Source organism: Prunus mume, linkage group LG4 (assembly GCF_029339155.1).
Source record: "Prunus mume cultivar Tortuosa linkage group LG4, ASM2933915v1, whole genome shotgun sequence".
Lineage (NCBI taxonomy): Eukaryota > Viridiplantae > Streptophyta > Magnoliopsida > Rosales > Rosaceae > Prunus > Prunus mume.
The window spans coordinates 16,735,670-16,746,434 of record NC_142701.1 but is presented as its reverse complement, the minus strand read 5'-3'; the positions used below and the strand labels follow the sequence as shown (position 1 = coordinate 16,746,434).

General features: G+C 38.2%; 2 protein-coding genes across 5 annotated transcripts; one reads left to right on the top strand and one right to left on the bottom strand.

Moving 5' to 3' along the window:
- Window positions 1-337: 337 nt before the first annotated feature.
- Window positions 338-7,985, bottom strand: LOC103330437 (alpha-mannosidase At3g26720). Of its 4 annotated transcripts, none has more exons than XM_089049555.1 (27): window positions 7,394-7,985; window positions 7,129-7,303; window positions 6,915-7,034; window positions 6,650-6,733; window positions 6,496-6,567; window positions 6,192-6,305; window positions 5,952-6,052; window positions 5,767-5,860; window positions 5,496-5,663; window positions 5,297-5,386; window positions 4,825-4,884; window positions 4,651-4,713; window positions 4,062-4,281; window positions 3,803-3,948; window positions 3,439-3,507; window positions 3,278-3,337; window positions 3,081-3,152; window positions 2,859-2,906; window positions 2,617-2,736; window positions 2,284-2,349; window positions 1,755-1,867; window positions 1,534-1,618; window positions 1,178-1,288; window positions 1,010-1,105; window positions 876-923; window positions 682-750; window positions 338-595 (listed from the first exon to the last, which is right to left on the bottom strand). In XM_089049555.1, exons 1-27 carry the CDS (start codon window positions 7,786-7,788, stop codon window positions 377-379), a joined length of 3,078 nt encoding a protein of 1,025 aa, XP_088905681.1. In that variant the 5' UTR covers window positions 7,789-7,985; the 3' UTR covers window positions 338-376. The 4 variants fall into 4 exon arrangements, with proteins under 4 accessions (XP_088905681.1, XP_088905682.1, XP_088905679.1 ...); XM_089049556.1 differs by having other exon boundaries at window positions 3,803-3,942; XM_089049553.1 differs by lacking the exon at window positions 4,825-4,884 and having other exon boundaries at window positions 4,651-4,707.
- A 223-nt stretch (window positions 7,986-8,208) lies between these two features.
- LOC103330435 (midasin-like protein) lies at window positions 8,209-10,140 on the top strand. Its single transcript, XM_008233017.2, has 2 exons — window positions 8,209-8,625; window positions 9,044-10,140. The coding sequence occupies exons 1-2, from the start codon at window positions 8,248-8,250 to the stop codon at window positions 9,959-9,961; spliced, it is 1,296 nt and encodes a 431-aa protein (XP_008231239.2). The 5' UTR covers window positions 8,209-8,247; the 3' UTR covers window positions 9,962-10,140.
- Window positions 10,141-10,765: the final 625 nt, after the last annotated feature.

Genomic DNA, 10,765 nt, shown 5'->3' with positions numbered 1-10,765 from the left:
TCTAGACATGTATTTATAAAAAACCAAACACTATTTAAACATAGAAACACACCCAAAATCAACCCCAAAGTCAACTTTTTGGGTGTGTTTATAAATGGGTTTTGAGTGTGTGTAATGATGGGTTTTGGGTGTGTTTATATGTTTAAATAGTGCTTGGGTTTTTTTATAATTTCAACCCCCATTTTGGGTGTTTTAGTGAAACTTCCAATTTTTTTTTCTTCTTTGAGATAGATAGCTACAACAAACATTTACGAAAATCTTATCAACAACCACCACCGAGTGTCTCATGAAATGAAACACTTGACGCCCCGGCCCAATAACGCAATTCCCGTGCAAATTGTAGAACACGAGGGAAAGGCCCAAATCTTCATTTTCTTCAGGAACCATACATATGGAGGTAATCAAAGTCAATAAGGAAAGTGCGTATTTCCATTGGGGCAAGTTCCACTAGCAGTTTTGCAGGGTCAACGGGTCCACCCCTCACCACCTTGGGATCTTTGGCAGCAGAGCCTTCTACTTTCCAAACCAACCTCTTCTTCTCCATTTCGGATCTTTCTTGATTGGCAGACAAACTCATCTCTGTCACTTTGCTGATCTGAAAACAATAAGTAATTCATTCATTAGCAGGAGAGAAGCATTCAGCATTAGCAGCAATCATTCACTCAATTGCTTTGCTTTTACCTTCTTCCTCGGAAACAACTTCTTTAGTTCCACATTTGCCAATACAGAATAGTCCTTGTCTTCTCCAGTCTTCGCATGTATATATCAAACAAATAGCCACCAAAATATTATGAGCTTTTGAATTTCTAACCAGCGGTGATGTGAAAACATAAAGAGAGAAGCAGGACAGAGAAGAATAAGGGAGAAAGTGAGACCTCATACAGATGAGCCAACCGGAGGAGTACTTTACCATTTTCAAGTTCCTGCAATGTTCAGAAAAGGAACAAACCGGATTTTAATATGGACAACCAATATCAGAAATATGCTCAGGATGCATTCCCTGAAATACCTGGAGGGTTATAACAGCAATGTTGTTTGGTAAAGCATAGGAAGGATCAATTCCAGAAAAAGTCGATGCATGAGAATTCATCCAATCATTTTCATCCTGCAAAAAGAAATTTCACCATTTGAGCATCATGCCACCATAGCACTTGATCAACTTCAAGCATTTTCTCACCTGTTCCGTGAAGGCCAAAAGAAGCGGAGAATTTATCTCTTGGCCAGCTGTGCGACGCCACTTGGCACCTTCTCCAACATTATCGATTCTCACATAAAACTTCCCTTGGATCTGCAAAATGGTGTTTGACCAACGTGATTTCTACATCATGTTATACTGAAGAAAATCGTTGAATGGCTAATGGAAAATGAACAGAAGAATAAGCTCTCAATTCAATCTGTTAAAATATAAATAAAAAGACCCATCCTTTTGAAAGTCAACGTTTCTCAAGCTGCTGGAGAAATAAAAAATTAAAAAAAAAAAACTTTTACTACGATAAATATGCTTGAGGATATAGCTCAACGAGGTATGCTTACTGTTAAACCTTCACACTTGTCAAGGATGCAAACTGTTTCATTCAGTACCTCACCAACACCTCTAGAATCATCATGAAACAGCCTCCTATAAAACAACAGAAGAGAGTTCAAAACAATGCAAGAAATCCTAAATATGCAAGTAATATGCATTACAGTAGAATAAATAAAAAAAGCATAATAATTATTTGTTCAAACAGAAAGCAAACAAAGACAATGGAAACCTGTGGAGCATCAGCTCTATCTGGCCATCCACTAAGCTAGATCCTCCGACTGAACGATCAACCAAGACTGAAAGTTCAGTACTGCTATCTTGCACATAAATTCCAAGATTAATCTGGAAAGGGGAAAAAAGTTAAAAAGGTGAAGAGAATATCAGATTCAATTAGTCTAATGGGGTTAACATAAATGAGAAAGGACTGGGCTTGGAGTGGGTTGGCTTGCATTAAAGGTCTAATCCTACCCAACATCTTTGGTTTGTATAAAATCCAACCTGAAGCAACCTATTATTACTTGAGCCAACCCAAACCGTCTATCATGGGGTTGGACTGGGTTAGCAATTGATTTACCACTTCGAGTTCAAAAGAAAATTTTAACAATTGTATAATTAACAGGCCATAGAAAGCTTTTGGTTAATTGAGGGCATAGAGAGCAAAAATTCTCTCAGGATTATGCATACTTACTAGAGACTTATATGGAATCATAATAAAAATAGATCAACAAGGTTGAAGTGTGTCACACAAGGAAACATACAGGGTAATAGTTTCCTGCTATTGGTTGGTTCACTTGTAGGTCCCAATCTGTCCTGAAATCTCGAATCTGCCAGTCATTTGAAAAATCAAATAAGTTACCATGAAACACTAATTCATCCAAACAAATTTATGCACAATATTTCCTTGTATGTATCTTCAAAAATATCCCTATTGAGTTCTTCATCCATTAAATTTTTTAGCGACATAGACCAGTTAAGCATTATTTGTGGCAATATCAATACAGGATGTTCGCTGTCACCATGATAAATGACGCAACTAAAACTTCCAAAACCATAGTATACCAAACAATAATAGGTAACAAGTATCAAAATACCCGTTTAATGAAGTCCCGACCATTAGAATCCGTGTAGAATGTCTTATTGGTCTTCATGGCTGTTGTAATTTGAGTCGTGATTTCCTTCCCAATCCCATCATCCACAGGTATAGGCCCAATCTAAAGTGACGATCATAAAAAGTTAAAAAGACAAGTTCTACAGTGGCATCTTTGGTATATAATAACCACGACAGGAAAACTTGATCATCTATTAACTAAATCAGTTCACGAGGGTAACTTACAGTGAACTCAACTTCAGCATGCTCCTTTCCCTTGTATACCCTTGTAATCTGTGCATGGATGTGTCATTGTGTTAATATAAAAACTACACACAAACGTTCCGGGGATAGCAAAACCCACATCAACCTGATCCACAAATATTTACTACCCAGAACAAATTTGAACTGTATTTCTTCATTAAAAAATCACTCTTGCAAGAGGTGTTGCATGAACAACTAAATCACCTGAGATACCCATGGATTGAGTTGTTGATGTACTTCATCTAATACTGGACCGCGCATGACAGTTAGAGGAACCTGGAAAAAGGTTACTTTTTTGCTTAACCTCAGTAACTAAGTTCCTCGTAAATCATTAGTGATGGATTAGCAGCAAAAGATCTTTCTTCATCAATACAAAAAAATTTCAAATGCTAATGTATTACCTTCTGTTCAGACTTTATGAGAACCGTGCCATTTGGTCGAAAAACATATGCCCCAGAGGCCTTCATAAATAATTAAAATCCCAAAATGATAATCAATCACAAAAAACGTTTAAACATTTTAAGTACAATGAAAAATCACAAGTTATTCTGTATTTGACTACCTGAGGATCTCTGTCAGTTCCATCATTTCCAGTATAATAACTATATGATTGTTCGACAGATGCTGTAACCTTCCATTAAAAATATATTGCATAATAAATGTTAGCATTGTTGATACATCAATCAGCACATTACGTGCAAATTAAGTTCTAAGGACAAAAATATAAATGAGGGAAATGCCAAAGGGAAAAAAAAGAAAGCAGAAAAAACATATAAATCCCTTTTTTTTATGCACTGTCGAAACTATGTAGTAACCATAATAGTAGAATACATATTGGGAAGACATACAAGAACCAGGAAAGAAAACCATATCAATTAAACAGAAAACTATACAGTGAATCTGAGGCATAAAAAATTATAGCATACCAGACTTCTACTATTAACATAACGAGCAAGTTTTCCTTCATCTGCAGAATAATGCAGCTTTAAACTTCCTTGCCCAACTTCTATGGTCTCATTTGTACTTCCTTCTGACGTGTATGCATTGGAGATAGTTGAACTACGACCTTTATCTCAAAATTAGAATAATACAACATAAAAGTATTTTGTTAGTGACTGGGAAAGATAAATTAGATTTGTTCTAGTTTAGATGAACAATAATTACATATTAAGTGGCATGACTAACCTGTCGGTTTTGCACTTGAGACAATGTAAGAGCTGAAACCAATTGGTGGTACTGTCACTGAAAATGCTAGCCAAAACTTGGGTGGTTCACTTGGGGACTTACCCAAATATGCTCTAACATAGTAACTCCTTAGACTCAAAGAGGCTTTTGATAGAGGTAGAAGCTGAGCTTCAATGTCTCTTCCACTAGAATCCTGAACAGTAACAGCTTCATTGGATACCTGCAACAAATTTGTGTTGCATTAGCCACATACAAGTAACCATCAACTTTCAAATTTGTTTTGCATTAGCCACTTTCAACTTTCAAGTTCACTGTAATTTAATCCATAAAAGGAACAAGGTGCTTTAGATGACATGGAATCTATCATTTATCAGCTTGAACAGAGTACTGAATGATGAGCGTCCTTGTAAGTTTTAACCAAAGAATGCAAATCATGGCTCTGAGAAGAACAAAAAGATGAAGAAAATATGGATGATATGACAAATAAAATATTAACATTACAAATTGCATATACGAGGCTATGATGAAAATACAATTTCAAAGAAGCAAATCATTATACTAAGAAAGAATAAGCAAAATCAGTACTCACAGGGATCCATATCACTTCCTCTCTCTTCCAACCAAGAGAATTGTAGACAACAACAATCTGAAAGGAAGATTTCATACAACGTTAAAATTGATATAAAAGGCCAGCTCTAAATCTTCAATTTGATGTGGGTGTACAGCTTAAGAGGTTAATAATATGCTTACCAAGCTATTTAAACTTCCCATCAGACAAGACAGCTTCTGATGGAGGACAATAACTAATATTAAGAAGAGGGCACTGCCACCAAATCAACATGCAGGATTAAATAGATGCTCAACTCAGTTTTTGGAAAATAATGTAAAAGGGAGATTTCAAAAGTATATTTAAGACAATTGGATAGAGAGGGGAAGGGTGGCATTTAAACTTGGTATCTCCTGGCTACCAACTGGGTTATGCCCTGGCAACGCCAATTTTCCATTAAAATACCCACAAAAAAAGGAAATAAAGTTTCAGTGCCTTTTTAACCCCTTGTGGATAAGGGTTTGAGACATGATAATCCTGCTAGCATATTATGCATAAAGAATACATATACACATATAAGCTTTAACTTCAACAATTCAATTAGTTTGTTTTAGAACTCTTCAAGCTTCAATTTTTCAACCTTTAAAGTACAAATGAAGTTTGTGTACTAAGACTAATAATATATTACCTGTTGAAAGTTTGTGACAGTGTGCCCCTGCCCAGAACTTGACTCTGACTCAGAAAGGTAAGCAAGAGAAGAGGCAACCAACTTTTCAGCCTGTAGAGAGATGTGAAATGAAATATATGATTTTCGCATTAACTTTAAAATAAATACCAACAATGATAAAAAAGTTGTATTGGATATTGGATGTTGAAGGGATTTTGACCTGTAAATAGCCTACTGACAATCGCATTGCATAATCGGCAGCAACATGCTGTCTTTCTGTACCACTAACTGCGTCATGATGTTGAGCAATAGCCAAAGCATCAGCTAATGCATCGGTGGTTGCTCCAGAATCACTCCTGCCTCTAAAGAACTCCAACTGCCTCGCTGCCTATTAGCAGAACAAAGAAAGCAATAAATGATTAGAAAACCTACAAGGAAAAACCTACTGGACACTGTAGAATCACTTCACAAAAAGAGACGCAAGATCTTACCTGATAGTAACTACTCATAGTTCTGACATAACCTTTAAGGGCTGGCCGACTCGTAAAATAACCAGTCCAATATGCATTTGGATGATCTGCATACCTGAAATTGGTGTTATAATTTTAAAAAGGAAAACTTACGGGAAGAAATTGGATGATATGTAGGATAAAAAGGAAAACATTGTAGAACTCACGGAAAGAAATCATCAGTTTTTAAAGGCCATTGCTCATGTGCTGCATATTTTGCATCAGTGTAGATTGATGGGGTTGAATACAACGCATTGACACGCCCATCCTAATTTTCCAAATGAAGCCAATTTATTAAGTTTTTAATTACAGTCTCATAGTATAAAGCCTGGGATGAAACCATACAAAGGATATAAACCTATGTCCTTCTTAGTAAATTCATTGTGTAGAAGCCAAAAAAATATTACCTGATTGACATAATGAATGAATTTGTCCATCTGCCTGAACCATGAATTTGCATATTGATAACGGAAATCTGTTCCCATGTTCCACATAATATGGTTTGTTCTTGTCACGTTAGCCTAAGGGGGAAAAATGAATGTTTACTGAATGCAATTGACAATCAAGTTAAAAAAAACCATGGGAATATTACAAATATAGCATTGCCTAACCAAAAGGATGTAATATAAGCTTTAATACACTAGAAAGAAGAACAAAATTAAGAGTAAATTGAACATAGAAATTGATGCAATTTTTTAGTTTAGGTCCTACCTGTGCAAAAGCAGCTGCAACAAAGTCATGGACTCGGTCTTGAACATTATAGTCAAACAGGAGAATGTCATCCTTCAATCAAATTTTCCCATGTGAGAAAGAAGTTGTAAAAATAAAAAGGAATTACGAACCTTTTACGAGTACGAGATTTTACCTGAATAGGGGGTGACACATCATTTATTTCAAATGTGAAACCGTCAGGAGGATCATAGTGCCTGGGGAAAATGCCAGTGAAAATCTGCAAATGTAATTTGCAACGCAAGGAGCCAATGAATTCCAAATATTGAAATGTACAAAAATGTATATTAAATACAAATGTGATCTAGGAACAGAGACATAAGTGAGTTATCAAGTCAAATGCTGTGAAAACGAAAGAAAGAGAGATAGATACAAAGTACAAACAAAACAAATCCCCTGACCTGCGAAGAGGAAGCAAGGGATTTAGAACCCTGCCATATAACCTCGAGAGTCTTATCCCTGAGTCTCCTAGCTCTATCTTGGTAATCAATTCGAGCAAAAAAAAGGGAATCGAATCCTAACTGCAATCCAATGAACATTAAGTTGCAGTTGCAATAGAAGAAGAAAGAAGTGAATACTGGTAAGTCGAAACGTATGACATATATAAATGCCTACCTCAGCACCAAGCAAGTAAGCTTGAACAGCAGAATGGCCAAAAGGATCAATCTGCCAGCCAACTCGAGGAACCTTGCCAAATTCTTTCAGTATAAATTGATGGCCTAAGGTTGTCTGATCAATCAAGTCAATGTAGTGCGGTGTGGCCTCGTCGTGCATACACATGCCCCCATTTCTTCAACAACCAACGAGTGATCACTCGTAAATGAGAACACAACAACACGAAGAAGAAAAAACAAATTACTGAGTTGAGAAGAAATATTACATGAACTCTAGCTGACCAGAGTTGACAAGCTCCTTGACTTTGATCTTCAAAGCGGGGCTTTGCTGTCTCCACCATCTCTGGAAGAAAGCGATCTCGACATAGATGAACTTGCGGTTCTTGTCCTCCAGCAAGGCCGAAATTACAGAGTCGAGGACGTTCTGCACGCAAGCGCCTCGAATTGAATTGTTGGCGCCCACGTAGTACTGGTCAACGGTCTTGAGCCAGCCGACGTCGTCGTGAGAGTGGGGAACCAAATGGACATTGATTTTTCCGGGAACGATCCCCGCTGTCGTATTGTAAGCTATGTACTCCGCTTTTGCTCCCAGTGGCAGTAACCCTGCCAATAGGACTGCCGCCGTGAAGAACAACATCGACGTCGCCGTAGAAGAAGCCATAACTGATGCTGGTAGCTGAAATGATTTTATTTTAGGTAAAGAAAGACAGAAAGGGCTTTTCAATGGTGATCACTGATCACTCTCACTCATCGGTCTCTCTTTCTCTCACTGACTCGCTACGCTTCTCTTTTCTTCTTTTCTTGTCTTGTACCGGAAGCGAGAGGCGTATCATTTGTCTGCTGTGTCAGTCTGATCATGAAAATGATGATGTTTTGATTTATTTTTATTCTAACGGATAAGTTTTTTCACTGAATCTCATTTCTTGGCCCATTCCTGGCCCATGGACAATTGAGAGCAGTCCAGTCCAACTTAGTAGCCCTACTAAAGTTGCATAGGCCCACTAGACTTGGATGTGCCGTTATAATGTAGGTCGGTGCAATCCAACGATAAAGATTTTCCCTTAAATTAAAACCCTAGTCCAAAATCCAGAATTCAGAATTCAGAATTCAAAATCCAATCATGGAAGACACTTTCAGAGTCCGAGTAGGCAAAGTCTTCGGCTCCCTGGCCGGTACACCATCGAGCGGTCCATCTTCGTCTCTGAGCTCGCTATGGTCCCTAACAGACGAGGAAATCGAGAAGAGGGAATGGAACAGAGACAAGGACAGCCCCGAACCCGAACTCGAACCCCAACCCTACAACTTAAACTCAAAGGGTGATTTCAGTAACGAGCTGGAGAAGGACCTTCTAGACCTGGGCGAGGATGTGGAAGAGGAAGAGGAAGACGAGGAGCAACAGCCCAGTGAGTCGGCTAATAAGCATAAGCCAGACGACTATAACGACGAGGAGTGGGAAATTAAATCCTCTATCGGCTTGGACTGTACTCTCGACTACGAGGTATCTTTCTATCCATCCATCTTTCTTTGCTGCTCTCTTTAAATTAAGATTCGATCTTTTTTCTGGAGTCTTGATTGTATTGATTCTTATGTCATGAGACTGTATAGAATACAAAATGCAATTCGAATTTCATTTATGAACAAGTCCAAAAACAATATTGTAGTGATGATTGATCCTTATTCTTGATAACACTAACCAGCCAAGATAGGTACATAAAATTATAATGAAGTGACCAATGCAGAGCTGAATAAATTACTTTGTGAAATCGTGGGCTGTGTGGGCAATGGGCATAGGTTACTTTGTAATGTTATGGGATCTATGATTATCTTCATATGATCAGATAGATTTTCTTTGACTTGCTTCAGGTTAGGGAGTCGGGCCAGACTAGCTGTAACCTTTATTTGTATTCTGTATGCAGGAAGAGGAAGATGGATATGACAAAGTTGCTGTTGGCAAGGAAAATGTTGGAGATCGCTTGTATATGAGAGATGTAAACGACTATGGGATAGACATAGATTCTCAAGAGGAGGTTCCTACTTCCTTTAAGGATTTTACTCGAGACCCACGTGCCAATCACCTGGCGGCTAAGATTAGGCTCCAACAAGATGCAGAGGCAGCTGCTCAAATTAGGCTCCAAGAGGATGCCGACGCAGCTCAAAAAATTGTCTCCCTGAGGGTTTCCGGGAACAACACACCATATGCTATAGCTGCTGAAATCATCACATCTGAAGATGCTACCAACCTAAAATCGATTCTGAAGAGGAAGACGGATAATCAGTTAGACCCATCTAAATCACAAAAACGCGTCCGGTTTGATCCCGACTGCAAAAGTAATTGTCATGATGAAGGTGAGGGAGCCAAAGATATTCTTGTGCAAACTCATTCAAATGAAGATCATCCATCTGGAGTTCCAGATTATCTACGGAATCCTTCAAGATATACACATTATTCGTTTGATTCGTCAAGTGATGGGGATGAGGAATCAAACAAGCAAGCCTATATGGACTTCCTTAATCTGTTGAGGAAGTCAAATTCTATGGAACCACAGGCAGAGGATGCTTTTGTTGATCTGTCAAAACCAGTCACATTTATACCAAGGAAAAAATCAACTGATGCTATAATGCAGGAAAATGATGGGGAGTTAAGGAGACTAGGAAGTGCTCGTCAGGAATTTGCGCCTTGCAGAAGCACGCCACTAGCCATTGCAACTGAGGACAACGAAGATGTTTGTGCAATGGAGGAAGATGAACCAGAGACAGCAACTGATGGTAGAACCAGTTTACAGAGAACTGGACGTCAATACCGTACAAAAACCAGGTCGGAGTTAGTTGAGTGAATTGCTTCTTTACTGGTGGACATGTGAAATTTAAATGAGATACAACGCCATTGTGCCTCTGTGTATTCATGTCTTTGCTAATGTAACAAAGCTGTTATTTGACAGTCAGTTTGTAATGATTGCTTTTAACATTTAACGATTGAATGGTTACTCTTAGTTGAGTTATTGTTTTAGTGTTAGTGATGCTTGCTTGTTCCCTCTCCTGAAGTGATGAAAAGATGAGTGAATAAATCGTTCTTGACAACTGATTTATTCAAGTTAACAAGCATTTCAAGTTTGAGTTAAGTAATAATCATTAACATTACCAACTTTCTTTGTACACATTCTTGCTTTATCGGCCAGATGAAAGCGAACGGGAAGGAAAAACACCGTAATTCAATTGTACTTCATTCATGGTCATATTAGGTTCAACTAGTCCAAAACTTCAGACACGCCTAACGATACCCTCAAGACAAGGTTAACAAAAACAGCTTTCAAAAAGGGACTGACCCTTAAGAATTATTGTTCTGATCTATTAGTATTACAGGTTTAAAAGACAAACGGTGCTGTGTTGCCGGAGGGCAGCTACGTGCAATGATGGCTGTTCCTGCGCATGTTGCTGCAGTGCCAGTCTAGGGACTTTTTTGTGCTTAAAAGAGCAATTCAGTTTTTTTGTTATCGAGTTCCATGAAAAACCAATTTGAGGCGAGGGCGGTAGTAGCAAGACCTTTTTATGGGCTATAAACAAAATGGTTAGCCTGCGATTGCTTAAGCCAAGCCAATTTTTTTTGGGGGGGTCGCATGTCTGTTCATTTCTGAGTTCAG